The following is a 25906-nucleotide window of genomic DNA, read 5'->3' as shown; positions in this document are numbered from 1 at the left end:
CAAATGCAAGTAACAGTAGTATTTTCACTGGCAATTCTGTCAAATAATCTCTTATTCGTCTCCAGCATTTCTTCCAAGCCTGGTCATAGAGAGAGGAAGTCCCAGAATTCAGACTGGAATTCTGCAGTTTGAAGGATGCCCATCACAAGGTTACTAAAACCTGCTTTGGTCCACGAGAGGCACAGAGGGGACTGACCTCTGCTCTATTCTGTAACCACCCACTGATGACCAGACACCAAACCACACTTCTGCAACGCTGCAGAAAAACCACCTGCTACTGCAGTAATTACAACAGAGACCAGAAGGTATGGGACACATACCAATGTAAGACAGTTTCATCAGGGTAGCCCAGTTAGCTCTGACAGCCTGGGAGGCACTTATACGATGTCACACTACAATCATGATAGTCTGAAACTGCATACATAATTTTAAGGACCACTGATTAAGGTAGTTTATTTTCCTTGTTGGATTTTTAACTCATGTCAATTCCTTACAAATAAAGGTGCCCTCATTCTACGAAGTGAACCATCTGGAGTTCTATTTTTTTTTTTAATCCACAGTGTTAGAGGTCAGGCAGAGAACAAGTGTTCAGGGGAGGATTTGGAACAACTAGAAAGGAATGAGAAATATGAGTTCAAAAAGAATTAATACAAAATAGGAATTCTCATCTGCAAAATGAAGTTCCACTATTTTACACAAAAAAGCCATTAATTATTAAATATGTATTTGCTGGTTACATCTGGGTTAATGTGCTGATTTTGGCTGGAGTAATTTTCTTCACAGTGGCTATTATGGGGCTGTATTTTGGATTTGTGCTGAACACAGGGTTGATACCATAGAGATATTTTTTGTCATTGCTGAGCAGCACCTACATAGAGCCAGGGCCTTTTCTGCTTTTGGTATATGGCCACGCTGGGGGTGCATGGGAAGCTGGGAGGAGACACAGCCAGGACAGGCGACCCAAACTGACCACAGGGACAACCCTGACCATGTGACATCATGCTCAGTACATAAAGTGAGGGGAAAAAGGAGGAGAGGGGGGGACATTTGGGGTCATGGAGTTTGTCTTCCCAAGTCACTGATACACGTGATGGGTCCTGCTGTTCTGGAGATGGCTGAGCACCTGCCTGCCCATAGGAAGCAGTGAATTAATTCTTCGTTTTGCTTTGCTTGTGTGTATGGCTTTTGCTTTCCCTATTAAACTCTCTAGATCTCAATCCATGTTTTCCAGCTTTTACTCTGAATCATTTCCCTGATCCTGCTGGTGGGGGAGTGAGCAAGCAGCTGCCTGGGGCTTGGCTGTCACAGGGGTGAAACCATAGCAGTTCTATACAGAGCTATTGTGGCAATGAGAGTGGTGCTACAGAGCAATATTTTACCAGCATCCTGAAGAATGTCTCAACCTGCAAAACTGCCTTAATCGTGCTTTTTTCAGAAGGAAACATTTTGAACAAAAAAATTATGTAAAGCTTATATTTTAAAAGGTACTTGTGTTATTGCAGCATTAAGACTGGAAACTCACTCTCCCAGGCATTTATTTATTTTGTAACAAATAATTTAATTTCATATTTGGTTATGTTTGACAACTCTCATGGGGAGCTAAACACTCTGCTCTGTTGCTGCTGTGATTTCTGAGACAAAAAAATATGAAATAACTCTGAAAATGATAGATCAGGTTCACTGGGAGGCTTGTTCTGCTGAGCTCAGCAAGAGGGAAAGGCTGTCTGGTATCAGTCACTCCTAGGGGCTATTCTGACTTGCACTTGCTGGCAAAAGTCCTTCAAGGACCATCTGCCAGCAAGAACAGGGGTGGGAGGGGGGGCAGGGTGGAAATCATTCATGTGCACATTCATGTGCCAAGTCCTTCCTTAGCCTCAAAAACTTCAAACAGTAGAAGCTACCACAAGCAATATTTAAGATGTCAGTATGACAGTTTTTTCTTCTATGAAGTCCTCAAAATAGAAGCACTTCACCAGAAGAGACAAAGAGAGGCTACATAGAAAGAGAAGACAAAAACTGAACAGATGAAAGATTTATCTTTTATAAATATCTTCAAAATATTATTCTTGTCCTCATAGAACCATGGTCAGCATTATCCAGCACTGCAGGATGAATGTACTGAAAAGATACATCTCAAAAGGCTTACTGGAAAGGCAGGGGGACACATCAAATATACACAACAGATGTTTGCACACTAAGCTCATATCCTCAAAATTGCTGATACAGGTCTATTTATTTAACTTACTACTATAAAAACACATAAGAATCCCAAAGCATTTAAAATAGATGCGCATAGTAGAGCCGCTTATGTTCCAATAAGAGAACATTCTGTTTCCCTCAATCAGATTTAAGGAGGTAGATCAAAGAGAAAACATTTAAAATTAAATACAAAACCTTATTCTGATTAGAGGAAAAAAAATCATATACTACAAATACATAGCTATATACCCTTTACATAAATGTACATATATAGAAATTGCAAAGTTAGAGATTAATCGGCTTAGCCTGGTTATCTGTACCCATTCCATGCTCCAGTTTTATTTTTCCGTAAATGCACCCTTGAGGGCATCAGCTTGTATAGAAGGGCAACAGCTGTTTAGCTCTTGGCATGATTAGGATTTTCTTACACTATGGTACTGAACAAAGAGTATGGTGGTTGTGAATGAGCACACCCTACAGTTTTACTATTAAATCCTTCTTTTTCTTCCAACCATACATCTCTGTCTCTATCCCACTATTTATCACATACTTTCAAGTGACATCTAATATTTAGATTATACTTGGTCTTAGACACAGCCCATGGAAACCTTCACTTGAAATTAGCGATACTGACTTCAGTGAAATGCTTGGTTTCATACCACAGTGCTCTCTGCCCTCTAGTACAGTACCAGATCTTTTAGCAACAGAGTTAGAAACAGAGGTTTTTCCCTATCACCAAATCTTCAGTTTAGTTTTTTTATGGTTTTTTTGCTCATGCATACTTGGCTGCCCAGATGAAGCACAGTGTAACTGGTGACACACTGTCTGTAGACAATGTAAAACAAGTTCCTCTTCTGCAAGGAAAATTCTAAGCTAACCTGTAAGCCCCAGTCAGGTAAGAAGTAGATCTCCTTGCTGACACCATTTATAAATCTCTCCAGGATGGAAGAGGCTTTAGGTTTGTTTTACAATGGCTTTTCCTGATTTGCTGGTATCAGACACCCCTCCTCGTCCATTTCCATGCAGTTCTACAGCCAACTGCCTGAAACATCAGTTCAGCTGTTTCTTTTGCACACCAGTACTACAAAACTGATCCTGTGAATAGAGAAGATGTTTTCTGTGTCTAACATTAACACAGTAGAATTTTCTTCATTCATGTCCTGTTTCTGTTAAGGGAAGTCAGGGCGGGATCAATGTATGGAGTAGATCTCTATGACACAGTCTCATCTCAAAGCAGTTTCAGCACACAGATTCTATGTAACCAAGTTAATAGCATCAGCAAAAGAGTACAAATACTAGGAAGAAAAATACCATCATTAGGAAGGTACTAGAAAATAATTATCTCTATCAGTGTGAAACCAGCAGCACCACAGATTAAAAAATGTTATTACTTGCAGGCAAGGCTCAATTCAATTTGCTTCCCAGCTTCCTTTACTTTGTGAAGTGCTCAGCTCAAAATCAGCATGAGATCTGCTCAGAACTTGTTTCAGACTCCAGTCCAAGTTACAAGAAAGCACATCCCCAACAAAGGAGATTACTCCACACAAGAAATCCCTATACACTTACTTACAGGCTCAAAGGTAGAAGCAGCAAGTTCACAGTACACTTGTAAACTGTAAAACCAGGAAAGTCAAAATATACATGCCATAACATCAGTTTTCTTCTGCACAAGCTTTTAGCCAGGAGGATATTTTATAGGGAGGGAGATGCAGAAGGAAGCAGAGGGAGGGAAGGAAGCAGCAGCATCAGCATTAATCTGATGGATTACAGCCTACAGAACCCCCAGAGGTCCCCCAGGACCCTCTGCACCACTGGGGACAGCACAGTCCATCAGCCAGCAGGCAGAAGTGGGGCAGGAGACAATACTGAATCAATTACTTCCAAACAGACCTTCAAACTATTCCCAACCATTCAGAACTCAGCAGCCAAAACCTCAATTAAAATAAACTAAAATAATACCTACCCAACATCCTAAGAGAAACACAACCCCAAAAAACCTATTTACAATTAAAGTTTCTTTCCAATTACAAATCAATTCTTCTGAATATTTTTTCATAGTTCTGGAGGTTAAAGAATACTGTCCCATTGTGCTCTACTTGTCATAAATAGGCAGCCTTCCCTCCAGCACTCTTACAAAATTAAGTAAACTTTCTCCAACAATGTTGGTGTAAACACTAGTAAAAAACCCAAAAACCTGTGAATTAAAAATAAATTTAAAAAAGCAATTACTATTCAGAATAAATGTAATTCTTACATTATCTCCACTGCTTCCATCATAAAGAACAAAGAGGACATTGCACTCCCAACCTCATCACAAACTGCCAGAATACATTTTTTCATTCTCTCCCACTTAATTATCAAATTAAGCTCTTTTTCTTTTGACAAACCACAGAGCAATATAAATGGCAAAAGGTCATTCAGCACTTAACACACAGATAGGATCTGATAGATTTTTACAGCAAAACCTCTAAATTCCGGCTAAAAACTCAGCTTGTAAATTCAAATCAATTTCCTAGGATTTTAATCACTGGGTTGTTTTTTTTTTTCATTACAGATTAATATAAATTAAGGGATTGATTAAAACGTAAGTGCTTTTTAAGATCATCTGTCCTTTAAAATAAATTGAGTTCTCTTTTTCCTGAAGCATGTTCTTAAATATTTTTATAAAAGAGCACATTTCCTAGTTTGCTTCATCTCCCTGAAACAGCCTAGAGTATTTGATCAAGCAAAAGAAAATATACAAAAATCCACAGCCTCATAATACAACAGCCATTAAAGTGCAGGAGACATTCACTATCAACTCCAAATGCACAGTAGATGAGCCTAAGAAAGAAACTGCAAACAGTATTTAAGTGTAAACAAACCTTCCTTTTGCCCCAGAAAATCCCACAATTCTAGAGTCTCAGTGTTTACTCTGCTTATTTTGCATTTGCTGCATACTAAAGTAGAAAAAACTTATGGTAAATTTAGATTTTATCAGCCTCAATGGTCTTGAGCTGTTAGATCTCATCAGGCTTCCTAGAAATTGAAGAATGACAAAAACAAAAACCATGGGGTTTTGTAGTTGATGTTATAGCTTGACTTTGTGAAAACTCAGCTCATTTATGAGTCAGGATTTTATGAAATGCAGAGAATGATGGTTACCTGTGTTGTCAGTATGATAATCAGATGGCATTCTCATAAGTCTCCTGAAAAAGGACTTACATTCTGTATCACCTTTCATTTTTTGTCTGCCTATCTCATCCCATCTAAGCGGCATTTTTTCGGTTGAACTGTTTTCAACATGTGAGTTCAAATACACTACAACAAGATTAAAGGTGACACTCTCAAAAGCAATTTCAGTAGGCCTAAATTTTCTAGGCACTCAAAAGAAAATAATTAAATGGGTGAAATCGTTGTTGTGGGACTTGGGGGACTATTTGCTTGTTTTTTCCTTGCACAGAGTCTGCCATAAATACATATTACCTGCATCGCATCACCAGAATACCCAAAGACATAGGGAGGGTTGGCTTTATGTGTGCACAGAAAAATGTATTCCCTACCCTGTAAGGGCTCATGGCAATAGTTCTGCAATGAGTTCCATGTGTGGCAACACTTAAACCTTTACAGATGCCATAGTATTGCTGTAGAGTACTAAACTAATTTAAAACCAAGCATTTTTCATATACTCTGTTATACTGCTGGTCATTGCTAATGGTATCTTGTCACAAACAGCTGGACTAAAACTGTGAACCTGAAGATTAATGGACAGTAAAAACTTAGTCCTTCATGAAGCCTAGAGAGACCAAATGACAAATTCCTTCCTAGAGTCCCAATAATTCTAAGCAGTAACATGATAGAAGCCTGAGATAATTATGTGACAAGTCTGTGAAACCAGTTGCACAGCCTGATAGTTGAGCAATGAGATTTCATTTCTGATAGCTTTTGTACTTCAGTCTCTCTTTTACTTACACATGCCAGTGGCATTGATTAGAAGACATCTTCTCCTGCTGTATCTCAGTAATTTACTTTTAGAAGTCCATTGCTGACACATGAAATAAATACTCAAATAAACACTTCCTTTTGAACAATCTGAGATTACACAGTTCCTTCCAGATCATCACAGACAGACCAATGTACTTCACCTTAACTCCAAACCTGCTAGGGAAAGGCTTTTCAAGATGTATCTTCGGAAGACTGGGAACAAGCAAAGTCCCTTCTGGATCTATTATAAACACAGACCTGTGTTATCTACACATATAGAAAGTCAAAAAAGGAACAACATTTTAGCATGAGCATTTCCCAACTGTACCAAGACCACACATTATTCAATGAGAACCTGAAGTGTTTCTTATTCCTTGTTTACAGCCTCTTTTCTGACACTTGGTCCAAAATTCTGACTATGTCCCTTTAACTCTGTTATCTAGTGGTTGGTGGAAAAAATGAGTTTGTAAATTGAGCCTGAAGCCTCAAACCGATTTACTGTATCTTCAGAAAAATATTTATATACACTCTTGAAAGACTGGTTTAACCTTTCTCTACTCCCACTCCCTGGGCAGAAGCTTGGAGGCTGTAGAATCACTAGGATTTAACTGGAGGCAAAGTCAAGTTGATAAAGTGGAAGCTCTGAAGACAGGGATCTGTAACTAAGATGTAATGCAAAGCCTCTTCTCATGTAAGCAGTCACAGCAGAAACAACAGATTTGTGTAAGTTAGGACTCCTGGATGAAGGAGCTCTGGGCCATATGCTGGTTTACAATTGGGCTCCTTGAGATCACCACTATTCACTGTAAATACACAGAAAAAATCAGACTCTGTATTAATGTGTATTCACAGAAAGCAGATGCAGAGACAGAAAGATGAATGTGGTGTGAATAAATACGGTGTGACAAAAACATTCTCTAAGACCATTCTTTTGTGCTTGTACTGAAAATGTATTTTTGTCCTTGAATTTAAAATAAAGTCTACTATAAAAAAAGGTTGAATTGTGACAAGATATATAATTATCTTTAAAGGTTTCCAGGGCAAAGAGGGAGGTTTGAGCTGAAGTTCTGGGCGTCAGGTGTGTGGGACCAACTCTGGACCCCTCTACAGCTTTGTCAACATCAGTAAGAGATTAGCACTCTGCACTGCATTCAAAAGAACTGAAAAAAAAATAAAAATAAAATCCACATGATTTATTGGCACCATAAAAACATTAAGAAATGTGACCTATTAGCAAATGTCCTAATGCCATGCATTCTCATGACAAGGATTCTCATTGTTCTCCACTTTGTGGATCAGTATCAAATGACTTGTCAACAGGACTTTGTCATTAATTTTAATTATGAATGCAAGTCCATAGCTTCTGCTACCTGACAAAATGTTAAAAAAAAAAATTAAAAGTCAGGAACTGTTTTAGCTGTATGCAGAATGAATACTATTCTTACACATATCCTTTAAAGTTAAAAAATTAAGAAATCCCTTCAGGAAGTCTACTTTGACTAGGAAAATTAACTCTTACTCTCTGATCTCATGGAAACAGACAGGAACAACATTAAATTCATACAATTATTGAACTGTACTACAGTCTCTTGTTATCACACCTGTTTACAAACAGCCATAGAAACAGAGTTAAACAGACTTAAGGGCCTCAACTACAAATGACAATTAAGGCATTGCAAATCCTTCACACAGTATTTGAAACTAGAAAAGTAATTCACCATGACCTAACAGCCTTGCTAAGCCCTTGTTTCCCATTTTCTCAGATTTATTTCTGTGTTTAAGAGATGTAAATTTGTCTGAAGAATACTTCTGAACAGAATACTTCTCATTGTATTTGAACTATGTAGTGCTTAACTCCAGGAATGCATAGGAGAATCAATCTGCCAAACTGGTAAGCACTCATTATTGTTATTCTGAAAACTTGCATCAGTCATTAATTCCTCTCACATAATTTATCACATATTTCTGGTTTGGATGACTACTATCTATTGTAATTGCAATACATATACACTCTTTATTTTCATATAGTGTAGAATGTTGCATGTCTAGATTTAGCTAGGCAGATTTCATTAATTGTAAAATAATCTAAAAAAGAACATTAGTTTACCATCTTAATTGATGTTAATATCTAAATTACATAGTAATTATGGAAAGAGAAATGGTTAAGATACGGCTTTGCAACAGAAACCTAATTGTTCTTTTAGATACTGGAAACCAACATACACTTTCTTATCAGTTTCTGGTGCATTTCAAAGCATGCCTCCTGGTCTAGTGCCCTACAGCCACTCTTGTACACTGGGCTGCCACCAGTAACTGCTTTTCTGTCCCACATTTACAACCAGGCTGCATTCACTTATTCACATGCCACTTCAGAGACGTGTATGTGAAGCACTGACAAAGTCTTTAACAACAAAACAGTGTAAAAAGAAAAAAGAAATGTACAGGTGCCATCCAACCACAAAGAAATATCAAAATGTGACAACACTCAAGCAGAATAATGCAACCTCAACGAATCCAGCCCACGCCGCTTTATGACACATAAACTGATTGTCTGTTCAAGACTGGTGGTTCACTCAAGACAAGGGGCCAGCCTCCATCCAACAGCCTGTCCTGCAGGAACCACTGCCCTGCAGCAGCCTCTGCACAGACAGAGACTCTTCCACCCACTCACCTCCAGAAGTGACTTCTTCAGAACTGGGCTGAGGAACATTGGCAGGACAGTGTGGGGAAGCTTGCATTGCTGCTGCCCTTGCTATACCTGTCCTGTGGAGAAATAGAGGACTTAATTTCCAGGGCTGTCAGACAGCACCTTCCATGTTAACAAGGATGGAAAAATAAATTAATTTGAAAATGCCTGATTTGAGCAAGTACATTTTGAGGTGTGGTGAAGAACCCCCATTTTCTACAGAAGTGTTTGGAATACTTTCACATCTTCCATGGAGCTCCATTTGCAGCAAGCTGGATTCTTTGGTTCATGAGCTGATTGATGATGCTCTTGCCAGTTACCTATGCAGCAAGCTGAGACACTGTCATTGAAAACCAACATAACAAGACAACCTAAATAAAATAACTAAGGAAATCATATTTTAAAAAATATCTCAACTCTGACATGAACAAATAACTATTGAGTAGCTCTCCCTTCTACCTACTTTTCAAAATGGCAGTTTTCTGCTCTTTAAACATTTCCTTTACAGAAACCACTACTATATGAATTACCTAACAGAGGAACAGTTGTTTTGCTTCTCCTGTCTAACCCATTCCATACAGGATTTTTTTTTTTTAATTTCCACATTAATCTACATAGGATTATCACATGAATCAATCCTAACAAAGACCCCTTTCCTTTTTAAAAGAGAAAAGGAAACTTTCCACAGTTCTCATGATTTCCAGCTGGGACAACAGTTTTCAGCCACCATTTAGTTTTTTTTAGTATGACATATTCAAATGATTTGTATATCCCAAAGTGCAGTCCATTAGAGGGACAAACACAAAAATAACTCTATCTGAAACACATGAATAAATCATCCTTTTGAGCCTGGTGATGAATGCCATGTTTTCAATTTCCAAAGAAACTCTCTAAAGCTGTACTAAAACAAGTGTGTTTGTTCCAAAAGTGATCTCTGTATCTTTCAGAAGTACTGTGGTGGTTTTTCTTTAAGAAGTATCAAGTTTAGACAACGAGGACTGGGAGCTAATGACCAACCACTTTATTCTGGTATGAGTGTACACTGAATACTGATGTTCACAGGCAGGAACCATTTCCAATAATTAATTGGAAAAATACCAGCCTTCATTGCATTTGCTTAACTTTGGTCAACAGTAATGTTAATCTTGCAGGTGACCTGAAAGACAAGACAAAGCCTATGCAAGTGAGCTTTATACATAATTCAGAAGTGCTGAAAAGCATGGAAAAGAAGACAAGAAAAACATGATTATAATATAGCAGAACAACTCTACTAAGGAAATAAAACCTAACCCAAAAAACCCACATACACTTGTACTGCATCTATTACTTCAACTGAAGAGTAAATATAGGGGTAAACAGAATTGTTCACTTCTTATTTGGGCAAAACAGACTCATGCTTCAATCACTTCCTTAACAAAATGCCAGGCAGCCTGTCTTCCTCTTCCTTTTTTTTTTTTTTAATTTGCAAATGCATACTTATTTTTTCTAAAGTTCCCAGTTTCCAACATACTAAACCCTTCAAAGCAGTGAAATAGTTTGTGTCTCTCAGTATCAGCTAATTGGAGTATAATTACAGCTGTCTATGGGCTATGACTCTAAACAGATTTTGCCAAAATATTTGAAAGAAATCTCCAAGAGAAATAATAACAATTGGTCACATATGTAATACCATATTTAATAAATCCACTATATTTAAATATAAAATAAGATACAGCAGGTTGGCTAAAATAAATAGGACTGATTAATTCTGTTCTGGGAACTACAGGTCAATGTCCTGTTCACCTTCTAAGAGAGTGGTTACTCTCAGCATTAACAGGAATTTTAGTAAATATGCTCCTTTTCTTCATGTGAGAAAAACAATGAATATCAGAAAGAAGCAAAATGAAAAGAAACTGACACCTCGGGTTTTATGTGTTGCCTAAAGCCCTCTCAGAGTCCCCAAAAGATCATGACACATGAATAATTTAAATATTACAGTAACAATGCATTGATAGTAATGATCAGATCTCTAGAGAAAAGAATTCAAATACTTTGAATTATTTGGCAATATCTTCTGATAATCACTGAAAGGCCTAGAACTCCTAATACATTTACTCTCACCAAAATGCCAACTGGTAAATACTAAAACTGTGGGGAGGGGAACCTCTACAATTGAAAGCAAGACCTGAATTGGTCACCATGTGGATTTTCGTTTCTTTACTCTAGTAATCCACAAAGATAACCTTGCTATGGTTTTCATATTTTGAGGCTACCATACATTTATTTAAAAAAAAAAAAAGTCTTAAGTGTTCAAAAACAAACACCTAATGCATTAAATGCTACAAAGAGCCTTTCCTTCGCTTACATCATCCCTATTTTCTCCCCACACTGTTCTCCAGCCTCCTACAGTCTGCACTGACCTATGTACACCAAGCACTTCAAGAGGCACTTGAACCATATGGGATATTTCTAATAGGTAGGATCAGTTTCCCTGTCTGGGAGAGTAATTCATGGAATAAAAAAAGAAAACAGCTTTATCTAAAGGAAGATATACATTCCAGAGATTAGTCCAATTCAAACAGAAAGCTCTTCCATCACAGAAAGCACATGCAATTTCTAGGATGAAGATGCATCCTGCCACCAAATCCAAGTTAGAATACCTCTTCTCCCTCCTTGTTTAAATCCCATGTAGAATCTATTGTGCATACAAGAACTCTTATACAACTCCCAGACTGACTTATCACCTCTGCCAGAAACTTTCCTCTGACTCCTATAGAAATCATTGGTTTTTCTACAGTTCATCTTCCCTTTGAAAAATTAAAAAAAGCCACCTTTCAGTCTCCATGACCTGGAAAAAGAAATGGTGAGCAGTGCATTGTGTGGGCTTTGACGTCAATGAATCCATGGCTGCAGCAGTGGATTCCCAAGTGACAACATTCAGGTGGTGCTTGAACATAAAAGCTTTCCCATTCCCTGAAGGTGAGAGGACTGTAGCCCCACCTAGGTCTCTCCAACCAACCTACAGCTGGCGAAATAAAATAAAACAAAACCTTTTGTACCTGCAGCTGAATCATGTCAGACATCTGTTACAGAGCCCTTGCTTAAATCCCAGCATCCAGAAATAATACTGCTGGTACCTGAACTTTAATGGATAGTCTCCACAGAAAAAGGAAAATGGCATTTTAAATATACTACATGGTATGGTTTTGCTAAAAACCTATGATTTTTTAATGCAAGCTAAAAATAATATTGATTTTTTTCAAGTCCACTGCACACTAAATATAATTTCCACCATTGCTATTTGAGATATCAGATAAAAATGCCATCTTTCTCACTAAGAAAAGAATCAACAAGTCTTTCTTGAAGCAGAAATGCCTAAGGCTATTTGGTATATTTCAAACAATCTTGGCAGCTGGAGGTAGCCAAAAATGAACACTGATTCATCAAAAAACATACAGAAAATTCACTCTGGTGCAAGCCAAGATTAGGGTATGTTCACTGTGGACTGCAAGACATCTAAAACAATCTAAAACATCCACAGTGATAACTAACATTACAAACTCAGTGCATCACCTCCAAGTTGCAAACTAAGAAAAGGCAAGAAATGGAAAAAAAAAAAAAAGAAAAAAGTAGCTTCAGGAGGTTCAGCAAGAGGTGAAAAATTCTGCACTTGGAGCAGAAGAGCTTCAGACTTTCAGAAAAGCAACTTTCTGGAAAGGACCTGTGGTCATTCTGGATGCTAGGCTGAATATGAGCCAACAGTGGCTTGCCATCAGCAAACTACATGCTAGCCCAACACTAGGAAGAAAGTGGCCAGAATGAAGGGAAATCACTCATCCCTGATGGGGCTACATGTTGAGCAGTCAGAATTCAATGCTCTTCCATAAGTGACTGAACCAGATTATGACCAAGTTAACCATTATTTTGAGACTGATTAATTGAAGCAAGTAATTCTGCATGTGGCACACAATTTTTCTCCCAAAAAAATGAAACTGTGCAAATTCTTCAGCCACAGTCTCTTCCTTTATAGTGGGTTAATCTTCCCACTAGGTCTGTCCTCAACCAAGGAACTTCAAGATACTCTTAACAGGAATCGCCAACTACAGGAAGACTCCTCATCAGCTTAAATGTTTACCTAAATGTTCTGCACACAGCTCAAAAACCCCTCTGTGTCATTATGACACTGTGAACTTTCTGGAATCTGTAAAAGTGCAATTTAGGAGGATAATATGAACCTAAAAAATTAGCACAAACCCAAATGGGCAAATGAAGGGAAAAAAATCACTGTTTTCTTAAGACATACATTTTAAAGGTTCTGGTAGACACAACCCTAAAAAGTACCTGTAAAAAAGAAAAATTATTTAAGGGCTAAAACTATGTTACTGACATTCATGAAATATCCTGTAATCTTTTTTTCAGAGAGATTTAATTATACCTTTCATACTACTCATGCATTAAAAGATCTTCTGGTTAGCATTAATTTGAATTCTATTGCCACATAAATTAATACAACTTAGACACATTTATCAGCCGTTTAAAAAACAAAGTGATGTGTCCAGGCTGCATAATCTTGAAAAGGAGAAAAAGACATACAATTAAAACCTGAACTGCAATTACTTTGATTTCAGAAAGTTAAAAAGTAGCCTGGAGCAAATTACCTCCAAGACAAAATCTGGAGAGCAGTTTTGCTTCAAGAAAAGACTTAACAGTATTTAAAAGAAAACAATAAGCAGCATGAGTAAATCATATAGCACACAAAAAGGTCAAAGAAAAATAAATGGGTTGTACTTAAGTTAGTATAAATCTGAATGCATTAAACTCCTAAGAAAACTTGCAAAGACAGTATTAAGGTCATAGTATTCAACTGGATAATTTTAACCTTAAATTTAATAAATCATATTATGCATGAGAATTTCCAAGTAGATTTCCTAACTCATTATGCAAATGAACAAAATGATAACTCTAAATAGTTATAGTAGGTACAGAAAATCTGTTCTTTTGGCTAAAGGACAGCATATGGCTTACTGATGAAGAGAATCGCAGCAAACCCTAAGAAAACTTAAAAATTCCCATAATTTGCTTGCCAGAAATTTTTGTGCTAAACTGTAAAATGTACTTACATTTCTTGACAGTAGGAAAAGCTAAGCTTTGTAGATTCTAAGAATTTTGAATATGGTAGATGGAGTTTTCATCTTTACCTACTGCTGTCCTAAAGAACAAAGCCAGCAATAGTATTGAATCTCTGAAGATTCAGCACACTTAAATGACCAGAAAGGTTTCTGGTGAACACTGAGATAAACTCTTCAAAAAAAGCTCTTCCAGTACCAGGGGTTATAACCTACATCCCCACACTATACAATGTAGTACTGAAGACAAAAGTAACTAAGGCTACTGTACAAAGTAGAAGAAATAGATGCAGAGATTAAGACAGATGAGTAGACATATAAATGCAGAATAGATGTAGAGGTGAGACACTGGAACAGGTTGCCCAGAGAAGCTGTATCTTCTGTGTATTTTCCTTGAAAGTGTTCAAGGCCAGCTTAGATGGGGCTTTGAGCAACCTGGTCTAGTGGAAAGTGTCTATAAGGTCTCTTCCACCCCAAGCCATTCTATAATTCTGTAAGATTAAAATGACTCAAAGCACAAACAAAATATGTGGTTTGTATATTTATTTCTTTTCTGGACTTACAATATGTACATAGAGTACAGCCATGCAAAGCCATGCAGCTGGATCCAATTCTGCTCCAGACAGTGGCAGGTTCTCAACAGACTTCATTAGATATTAAATCACAATTACACAAAGGCTGTTAACAACTTGTCAGGATTTCAAAGATAACATTGCTGTTTAACAGAAACATGTACAGTAATCTCAGTGTCCTAAAAACCTAGGTAGCGCATTTCAGTTTTTTAAAATTTACCAGAATAAAAAAATATAATTAAAATAAAATTTTCTATTATTTATTCACTACCATTTCTATAGTAGGATGTCATGAGAGACTGAAGTGTTAATGGTGACTCAAGCAATCAGCCATTTGCAGCAGCAGTGGGTGCCCTGCCAAGGTTGGCTCTGCAAGGTCACAGCCCAGGTGCAGAGGGGGCGAGCACCCACCAGCAGAGCCTACAGGCTGGATTTTGAGCCATGTAAGGGAAAAGGCAGGCAAGAAGCAGACCCTGCAGAGGTGGGGTAATGCTTTTTATCACTCTTAGATAACAGGCTCAGTTGTACAACTTCTCCCTGGGGAAGGACCAGGGCATTCACACAGAGGCCTGAAGTTTTCATCTCTTCTGATGGGCACAAGTGGCTCAACCACACTGGCATGAGAGGCAGCTGTCATGTTTTAGAAGGTGTCATAAACTATCAAAGACCCTCAGAATACCCCCTAATTTTGGGGGCCTTCCACCAGAGGACTGCACGTGATCCACAGTGTTACTTCAGAAAGGGAGGAGGTGTATGACATATGCATGTCTGAACATTTATTAACCCACTGAACTTTTTGTTTTGGGGGCTTTCCCCCACTCCCATCTGATAAAGAAGAAGATCACCACTTCAACCAACAGACAGCAAATAACAATAATCAAGTCTCCTTGCTAGATGGTGGTATCTTTCCTCTCCACTATCTACTCTTATCCTTTTCTTCTCATTCTTTCTTTCCCTTATATATTTTCTGAAGTGCTATTTTTATGCTTTAGTACTGTTATATTACTACAGATAGATAATAACCAAAATGCCTACATACCTCCTTTGCATGGCAAGCACATTATTCTAAATTCATCCCTACATAAATATATATATTATATATAAATATAAAAACCAGTCATTCAGTGTCATTTCATTCTAATCTGCTGCAAGAGATCTATTAACAAGAACCTCAGCCACCCTCGCCCTCAGGGGTGAGTCATAACAAGTAACAAAGAGGAAACGCCATTTGCTTTTCCCTTGTGATAACATGATAAAATCCTGACCTTGTCCTTCAACCAGGTCTGTTGATATTAACATATTTAACTGGGACCTTACCCAAGAAGGCTGCCAGACCTACCCCCAAAAACACCTTCTCAGTACAATGGTGCAGAGGAAGGGCCTCTTCAAACTAAAAAATACTTTCCCCCTACACCTTCAGATCATCCGCAAATCAATTTATCAAGTCCAAAATGATTTTGAGTCACATCCATATCATTTAATGACAGTGAAAGAATAGTACTAAGTGACACTTCCAGGTCTTGCCCCTCACAAGATTCAATACACAGAGCAGAAAAACCTTGGCAAAGAGTACCTAATGAGTTGTGGTTTTGGCTGGACTCCCTCTTTTTTTTTTTAAATAAAGATTCCTGGAACTCAAACAGCAGCAAGTGCTGCAGATAAAAGCTGAATTATCACTACAATCAAGTCGAGCAGCAAATGGAAAGGGAATAACTGTAGTCAAGGAAAGAATTCTGTGTCCTTATTCCTCTCTCCAGCAGTGCTTAGATCTACATATTCTTGATGTCTCTGAAGTCTGAGCAGGGTGTATTACTTCCAGAAAGAGAAATTCTGAGAATTTAAAGCTTTAGGGTCCTGCTTGAACTGAGATGGAACAGTTGCCTTCTGGCAGAAATTAAAGCTGGCATGGAAATTTCACAAAAGAAATTAAAATATGCTCTGGAAAGTGGCCAAAAGGAAATCAAAGAACTTTAGCAGTATAAAGACATATACCAGAAGCACATGAAAAGGAACTTCAAGACAGACCATTAGGTTTAAGAGTTAGGGTTACCCATCTGTTGCCTGGGTAGAAGGCTGTCTGAACCAGGGGAAAATGTTAATTATTCCTGTCAGATATTTAGTAAAAAAATATTCATGTTCTCTTACACAGTTTCCAGTCTTCAGCCCATGTCAGACATCTAAGGGAACAGATGTATTTTAGCTTCAGCCCAAATTCTGAACTATAAGAACTGATCAGCGTAGCCTTCTTCCAGTTCTTCAAGTGTGGTATGTTACTGGATCTGAGAATCAGACTGGGGCAAAAAAGACTATCTGATAGCCAGTCTGACAGCTATCTGTGAGGTAAAAAATCTTAAAATACTTACAAGCTTAAGACTTTAACAAGTTCCTTGTCCAGGATGTGTAAACTGGTTAAGTTACTATTTTTATATGAAAAAAACGTGCTCAAATTTGCTTGAACTGTGCAGCACTCTCAGTGTCATGTTCTACCTATAATGGCATGTCCTACTTAAAATGTTTGGATATCTCTTGCCGTCACATGTAGTCAAATTTCATCTAGCTACTTGTATTTATTTTAAACTTGCAGGATTAGCACTATTTCCCTAATATATGTTGCCTTCCAAAATCCTGTGGGGTTTCACTTACACAACAAAATCTCAGATTTTGGAGTCACAGTTTCTGGATTGAAGTGCAAAACTACCAAAGGCAAAGTATAGGAGACTCCTATCTGGTAAGCTCCTTTATTCCTTTCCTCAATTTCAATTATTTGGATTCTATTATTGTGTTAGAATATGTCTGGGCCCATGTGCACAAATTTCACAATGAAGATTTTTGGATCAAAGGTGACTTAGCAAGAGGGACATTAAGGGCTTTGAAATATTTGCAACATTTCAGAAAAGAAGACTGCCAAACTAAGTAGTTTTTCAAGAAACCTGTGTAAATTCAACTGCTAACAATAAAATGACGGAGCTCAGCCATTAAAATGTAAAACATAGGAATAGCTTCCTGTGCTAACCTCAATATAACTACATCCATCAAGTCTCACCTGTAATAACCAGGCTGGTGTTTGTTCTGTGGAGTCCAAATTGCTAATTCTTCCCATTTACAACAACTCCCTGGCTTTCAGGAACAAAAATAATTTTCTGTCTAAATATACTTACACTTAACAATCAGAAATTAATCCCTCTGCAAGCAACTCTCCACACTGGCAATCACCTTTGTTAGTAATTATTTATAGTGCAGAAGCATCAAAGCTTTCTGCTTTCACATTTAACACTGCTGCTATTACTACCATTTCCCAGATACATCCAGGATAGCTGACAGACATTTTTCAATATACTTTGTATTTCCTCCCTTCCTTCTGGGAGGAAATGCACCTCCTGGTGCATAACCATTGCAAAAGCCTTATCACAAGGTGGTTTTGAAGTAGCACAGCAGTAATCTTCACTGCTCTGGAAGTCTTCACCACACTGCCCAAACTGGTGCACACTGAGCAGGTCACAGGGAGCAGCAACAGGACTCTGGTGACAGATGGCAACTTTGCACCAGCAGAAGACAGCACTGCCCATGGTCCCCCCTGCTCTCAGGAGCGAGCAGCTGTGCTGGTTCCCTCCCTGCCAGCAAGGGAGAAATGTAAGCCAGGCCAAGTTTGCTGACATTTTCTGAAGAAGCCTAGGTTGCTGGGCTAATCAGAGCCTCTTCCCCTCTGCTTTACCTCCCATGCGATGGGAGTGGCTCCAACCACAGATATGAAAAAATAAAATATATTTTCAGTATAACAATTTTCAACAAAAAAATGGGAAAAATCAACACAACAAAGAGATGGCTGTTTCTATTATGTAAAAATCACATTCAGCAGTAATTTCTGCACCACAGCTCAAAGTCAAGGCAACTAAACCCCTCTGCTTGGATGTAGCGTGAATTCTTGCAGCTAGTAAATCTTGAAGTTTTAATATAATTGGCTGATTTGCAATATCATAACTTCTGAAAGATGCAACTTATTTGTTTTAAACTAGCAAAAAACTAGCAAAACTTATTTGTTTTTACCTTTTGTAACATTTACTTACCAACACAAAAAGCCTGTGCTCTATTTTCCTCGTTTTTCAGAAATGCATGTGGAAGCACAGAAATGGCTATCTATCAAGTAATGACACACTTAAGCATGGAAAATAAAACCCACATTCAAGGAAACAGTTTTTCAGAAAGCTGCAGCTCATCACCACCACAGATGAAAATCAGAAATTCAAGGACACTGCTTCTCACACCATGGTGTAAAGGAAGTTTTGCTCCAGTCAGAGACAAGGTGCACTCCCCTGACCGGCACTGTCACACATAAACAGTGTGAATTTCATAGGACCTGAAGGACAGTGCCTTACATAGCAGCTCTTACTGTCTCCCAGTGCTGAAACTTGGCCATAGCCATCCCAGGACTTGTAGATTCACATTTCAAGCATAGCAGCTGGGAGGAATACAGACACACCAGAAACATGCAGTAGCAGTCATCCACAAAACTCTGAGTGTAGCATACACTTGTGTTACAAGTGCACACAACATGCACAGAATTATATTCATATTGTACCTGAGCAATGAGAATAACCATCATCCATATAACTTGACTCTTAGTAAAGTATTCCAGGAAATTCTGTAAGATGTAATAATTCACATCTACCTATTTCAAAGAGACTGCATATGTGAATTCTGCTTTGAGCTTCACTGCTGATTAAAGAGAATATACTTGACCTAAATCTTCCATTTAAAAGAAGACTACAGAATACACATCTGACTTCATCTTGTACTGGTTATTCCCATATCACAGATCTGCATGCAGCAATAAAAGATACCAAATCAAGCAGGGTGTCAAATTAATATGCAGCATGACAAAGTTTCACGTGCTACCTTAGCAGTCAATTCAGGCCTACACTCACCAGCCCACTGGGCCTATTTGTTGATTTTCTAATTAATTATTATTAGTATTGAATTTATTAGTTGAAGTTTTATTTTTATCACAGCACAATGTAGAAATAAAGGCATTCTATCAGAAATTATTTATGACATAATAACAGACAGGTCCTGATTTAAAGCTGTACACTAATTAAAGACCTCGTGCCAGTTTTTATCATTACTTGGAACCTCTCAAACAGTACAACATGATGTTTTGTTGACTGGATGAAAGTTTGGAAATGAATTATTGATAATTGGTGACCAGCTCATTGCTTGAAAACTATTTTTTGTTTGTATTTGAAATATTTATTTATTTAGCATCTTAGAATAAGAAGAAATAATATGGAGTCATTAAAAATTGAGAGAAGGAAATAAACAATCATTTACTTTTAATTCAACTCTGATGGTCTTTATTTCTACTAGAAACTGACCCAGAAACTGGTAGAGCATGTTATGGCTGTCTTTAATGCAAACAGTACTACCACACACAGCATTAACCTCAGAATTTACGCAAATTATGTTATTTTGTACACTCATTGACTATTTGCAAATCTGAGTCACACAAATGACAAAAGTACAGCAAACAGGAAGATGTATGGTAACAGTAACTAAATGCTAATCTGACTTAAGTTGAACTAAAGAATAATAAACCAACTCTTAGTCTTCTACTTTCTTCTGTACTCTAAGCAAGACAGATAAATATCATCATAAGACAGATGTCTGCATCCTTTTCTTCTCTTTTTTGCAGCAGATGGATCAGTGAATAGGAAAGAAACAAACACTGCTATATTTAACAGTACAGATCCCAAACCCTGTCATGTTAATAATTCACAAAAGTCACTGAACTGCATGGCATGTCATGCTGAGATTTTATTAGGAATCAGATCTCTTAATGTACGTTTTTATTATTTGTCTTTCACTGGTAAATGAAAAAAAGTCTGCTTTTATTTGAATTAAAGCAATAATAAAAACAGGAACAAGAGCTTTTCAGCAAGGTAACACTGCTGAGAAAAGAAACTCTCTTACCACATATAAGGCTGCTTTGCTCAGTGGGGCTTTTGTTCTTGGTAAATAATTGGGGAACTTTCACCAGGAGCCAGCAAAACAGACCACATTCTTGACTAAGGGCAAACTTAGCATTAACCAGAGAACTACGGAAATAGTTGATCAGGAAAGTGCCTCAACATGGCTAGAAGTTCATTTTTAAACCCTGTCTTGTTTAAAAAATCCTAAATGTCCCCATTATAACTTTATCAAATTTTCTGAGATTACCCTTCCCTTGCCACAGGAAAATTAGGCTGAAATTACACTGAGGTTAGCCTGCAAATACTTTGTGTTCTCCCAGCATACAGTCCTTGAGACAAAGCCTCACTATGGTGACTAAATAAACCACGGATGGAAAGTTTCAAGGATACAATTAGTAATGATGTAGTAACACAACATAAACAGGATGGATTACCTTTTTATGGCTGTAACAACAGTCAGTCAGCTCTTCTTCATTATAAAATATTCAGTGTTATTGTATAGTGTTTCACATTTTAAACTGATGCAAGAGCAACATCTACATTCTCTAAATCCACCATTTAAATATATGATGCATTGCTGAGATGCCTGGGGTTTACATGGAAAACATGTAGAAAATATACTGCTAAATACAGTTTTCATAATGATACATACACTAAATAAACTGCTCCCATGGTGAGCAATGACACTGACTCTACTTGCACAATGTTGTTTAGTTTTACATCATTCAATACTTTTAAACTGTCTGGTTCAATTAGAAAAAAATCTGGCCGAGACAGCAAGCCTGCATGGATCATATTTCTATGCCTGTGTTTTATCTTACACACACATTGCACAGTTCATGTCCTGAACTTCCGTTTTTAAGGCTTATATGTAGCTCAATCTATTACATATAACAGTTATATAGTTAAATATACTGTAAGCATTTCTGTTTATAATGTTTCTAGTCTGCTGGCACCTGAAAAAGCTCCAGATTGGTGCAAGTATGTTCTTTTTCAGCTCCTTGATGTCACTGTCATGGAAGGAGCTTGGCTTTGGCTAATATTCTAGATGGTTCTTTCCTTTTGTTAATACATCTTATTCACTTCTCCAGGATCTCTAGCACTATACAGCAATGAAATACATTTATTATTTAGATAGTGAGTGCAGGATCATCTGCTGATTACACATGCATGCAAAGAGAGACAAGGTTGCAGTCAGTCCCTAAGGGCAACCCACCAAAACCAGTGATCCAACATGGGAGATTTATTTCTTTGCAAACAGGAAGATTGCAGCCCAGCCTAATCACACTTGGTAAAGCTTTAAAGGCACATGTGACACTGGTGAATAACTGTCATGTGGAGAACATGACATTAAATAAAGATCCAAACCAAGTAAACTGCATGCCTTTGAAACATGTCCTGCAGCTTAGAGTGGCTTGAAGCGCCCTCTTAGGATGATCTAACAACCAGTCCTTAAAAATAACCTCATCCTTGGAGAGGCAGATCTCTTGAGGAGGCAGTAACAAGTTAATACTAACATGCTCCTGCTCTTTGGAAATGCTGGGAACAGCAAACTAAGAAACTCCGAAGTCCCAGCCTAGGATCAACCTAGGGTCATCCTAACCCAATCTGATTTATGATTTCTTCATAAAGTACATTTGGAAAGCAAAATAGAGACAACAGTATTATGAGCCTAATAAATGTAGTATGAATGGAGGACTTGGAACGTGTAGCTGGTACTGCATCACAAGAGCTGCTGACAGTGCAATTCTCTCTGGCTAAATCTATACTGCCTTTTCTGGGATTGCTGGAGTGAATTGCTGGCCCACGTCACCCATACAGACATTGCCTTAAATATCTGTGCTGTGCAGATCCAAGCTTCAAGCAGTATCAATGCTTGATTTTCCTGGATGCTGAACCCCACATCCAGCTGCAGGTTTGAGTGAGTGAGCAAATGGATGGGAGAGCAGCGCAAGCCAGCGTGACAGCAACGCTCCAGCTCTGCCTCCATGGCTTCACCCAACTAAGCTGCATGAATAGGGATTACAAAGTCAGCAACATCACTTGGATGGAATAAACCTTATTAATCCAAATCTTCAAGGCTACCCACAACATTCATCTGAATATCAGTGTGAATAAAAGAACCAAATCCATGCACAGAAAGACGTAACTATAAGATGTGTAACAAGGGGCGAAGTTATGCTTTAACAAGGTTTACTCCTATTCACACTTGACTCAAGGAAAAAAAGAAATAACACAAGCAACTAGACTGAGAATGAGCAATAATTTCCAGGGTAATTCTGTTTCTAAATGAGTTCTCTAAAAAGATTAAAATCATCGGTATTCACAACGTAAATCATGAATTGCTGGAGGTTGAGAGGAAAAGTTAGCACTTGGACTTTTCTTAATAAGGAGAAATCAGTGAACTAGACTGACCAATGGTAAGCCTGAGCCAGCAGAGTAGTACTTGTTTGCTATATTCATCCAATTAATATCTCAGGTATTAAGGTCTAATTCAAATAATATTTAAGATGTTTATGAAAGAAACGCTCATAAATAAATTTCTTTTTGGCAGATGAAAATTGGCAATTTCTTGTAATTTTGATTACTGAAGAAGAGAGATAATAACTTCTCTCATTAAGGCAAAAAAAAGGTCCCAACATCTGTTTTCGTTATCTGCAGAGGACTTTTCTTTAAAATCATTAAGAAAAGAAAGGGCTCCTTTATCCTCTATAATAAACATTTCACATGGTTATGATTCAATATGCTATATACTGCAATGCTAATTCTCATTATTCTTCAAACATCATATTTGAGGACATTAATAAACTATTAACATGACTAACTTTTTCACAGAAGTTAAACCATGTGGAACCAAATGGCACAATTCAGCCATATAAATGACTAGATAGTGCAGGCCACCTTCTGCCCTACTGCAACTCTGCTGGCTCCACTTGCATTTGCAGGCCTAGACCAAGGGAGGAACCTGTGTCTCTCCAGAAACTGGAAGCATAAACAACTTTTTATTCCTTCCCAAAACAGAGAAATTCCATAAAAAGGCAGGGATCAATTCATACGCTAGACTTGTCTGCATGAAACCTGCAATATGCCTTCACCCACCAGAGAAGCATTTCTCCAAACAAATTAGGGATCATGGAGGTGAAACACAGCCTTTAATACAGTTTGGCAAGAGTAGTGAATTTTGTTCATTACTTCTGTTCATTGTTAAATCAGTAAAATACAGAGTAACTGAAATAACCTGGCAGTTCAGTAAGAGAGTGGCACCATTGATTCCTGCAACTTTTTGTCCCTGCCTGGAATACAGCAACCATACCAGGCAATTCACTGTGCTCAACCAGATCCTGTGTGGCTGATCCCAAGCCCTGAGACAGCCAAGTGTATCAGCAGTCCTGTCAGTCTCACTGTTAATCTTAAGCACAGGTAACATCAAGGGACCTCTAGGACTGAAGGACATCCTCTGCCTGCTAAAGCACAGGAGCCTCTTATCCCCCCCTTCCCCCAAACCACAATTTTCTTGCCCCAACAGACTCTGTACAGTAATGAAGGATCACGTTTCTCCCCTCCAACCAATCTTCTCTTCCCATGCCTCTCCTCTCTCTTCAGTCCTCCTACAGTTGCTGTGGAAATAACACATTTTACTGACCCAACACCTCCTGGGCAGCTGGTTCCCACAGCTGTGGTGCAAAAGGCAATTAAGATAAAACACAGCTCTGCAATGAATCACAAGCCTGAACAGATCTCAGAGGTCATCTAGTCCATTCCTCTGCCCCACGGGAGGTTCAGCTATCCCCTTGTCACTTCTTACAGACATCTATGTCACCTTCTTTTAAAAACTTCAGTGATAAAACTTAGACAGGATCCCTAGGCAATATATCCCAGTGTTTCACCACCTTTGCAAAGAAGTTCAATCTTTCCTCACACCTCACATTTTCTAACCCTCAGATCTTTTTTCTCTCTTTCTTTACAGGTCTTACCAGACCTTTTCTATTTTCCTCACACAAACAACTGAAATTAAAGCACTTTGCTTCAAAAACTACTTTTAAAAGTGATCATTGAAAAATTTACTGTATGTTGCAGCTGGAATTAAATCACCTTTTTCCATTGTGCAACTGTAACATAATTTTAAAGACTTTGAATAAAAAACTATTCATATTCTGCATGTTTTAATGCCATATTGTAATTGTGCATATGCAACAGGAGAACCAGGGCTACTGTTTCATACATAATAACAAATAAAAAAAAATCAAGATTTAAAAACCAATTCAATTTTCCATAATCAAGGTAAATCCACATTTGTTACAGATAATCCCAATGTTAGAAAATAATGACCTATCAAAGAGATGAAATTTGACTTTGCTCAAGCAAGCAGTTTTGTTAGGAACACATTCAGTCCACTGGAGAGAGCAGAGCAAATCAGATTTGGCTCACAGCTTTCCTACACCCTGAATTCATATGTCATCTGACTGGGCTGTTTTTAAATCAGTGAAAAAGCGAAACAGGAAGAGAAGTAAAGCAATGCTATAGTTAACCCACATCTTCATGATTATTGCTGGCTTTACTTTCCTCAGTGAATAGTTACAGGAAAAAAGTACATATAAGGGTTAGAAATACCTCCTTTTGTAAATTAATTTAGTCTGCTGCATGGAATAGCAAGGACAGAGGACACCACTTACCAAGATTTTAATACTCTGAAAATGAGATAAAATTTTGGTTATTCATGAAAACAATGAATTTGTAACTTCTCTACTACACTAGACACAACATAAAGCATTTTTTCATTTTAAATGGTGGATTACAAAAGCCAGAGAAAAACTTGGATTGGACCCCAAAGAAGTATAACAAGGTAACACATTATTCCCTTTCTATTGTTGCTACATACTGGGCTTAACATGTCATAGGACCAAAGACAAGGCCTCTGAAAGGACTACAGGCCTTTACAGATAAGAAGCCTTAAAGTTCTTTCTTGGAGCCAAATCTTTAAACAAAAAAATACAAAATCCCACAGAAGAGCAAACAAAGCACATTTTAAGCACAAGTTTAACTAATGTATTCATTATGCACTTTAAACAAAGTGTATCAATGAGAAATTAAAATTCGCGATGCTCCTCTTTGAGCTGAAGGTCTCCTTGGAAAAATTTCACGGATAAATCCATTCCCTCATGATTTCCAAGATCTTTTAAAAGGTGTGGCAATGTCAGATATAACAGATGTGAAGAATTCTATTACACTCTGCATTCCCAATGAGAATTACACTAGTCCGAGATGAAAAACTAACACTTTGCTACTGAAAATTTCAAGAACAGATGCCAACATATTTCATGATGACTTTTGATTACAGGAAAAATATAATACAGGTCAGCACTGATATTCAAATTGTATTTTGACCCATTCCAGACAAGCCCCTCCATGTGCAATGAC

The 25906-nt window shown here is 37.8% G+C and overlaps 1 protein-coding gene across 13 annotated transcripts in view; it reads right to left on the bottom strand.

Moving 5' to 3' along the window:
- Positions 1–25906, bottom strand: part of PPP2R2C (protein phosphatase 2 regulatory subunit Bgamma) — a 189372-nt gene that overhangs the window by 103620 nt on the left and 59846 nt on the right. The window contains exons 1-2 of one of the 13 annotated variants that reach the window (XM_023925520.2): positions 9034–9188; positions 8834–8925 (exon numbers count right to left, since the gene is read on the bottom strand). The exons of 11 other annotated variants lie outside the window; for them this stretch is intronic. In XM_023925520.2, coding sequence (XP_023781288.1) covers positions 8834–8925; positions 9034–9110 — 169 coding nt within the window. In that variant the 5' untranslated portion in view covers positions 9111–9188. Of the gene's footprint in view, positions 1–8833; positions 8926–9033; positions 9189–25906 lie in introns of those variants that run through there. One more of the 13 variants, XM_023925523.2, reaches the window with a different exon arrangement.

This window comes from Cyanistes caeruleus, chromosome 5, assembly GCF_971803275.1.
Source record: "Cyanistes caeruleus chromosome 5, bCyaCae1.hap1.1, whole genome shotgun sequence".
NCBI lineage: Eukaryota > Metazoa > Chordata > Aves > Passeriformes > Paridae > Cyanistes > Cyanistes caeruleus.
This window is presented reverse-complemented; position numbering and strand designations above follow the sequence as displayed.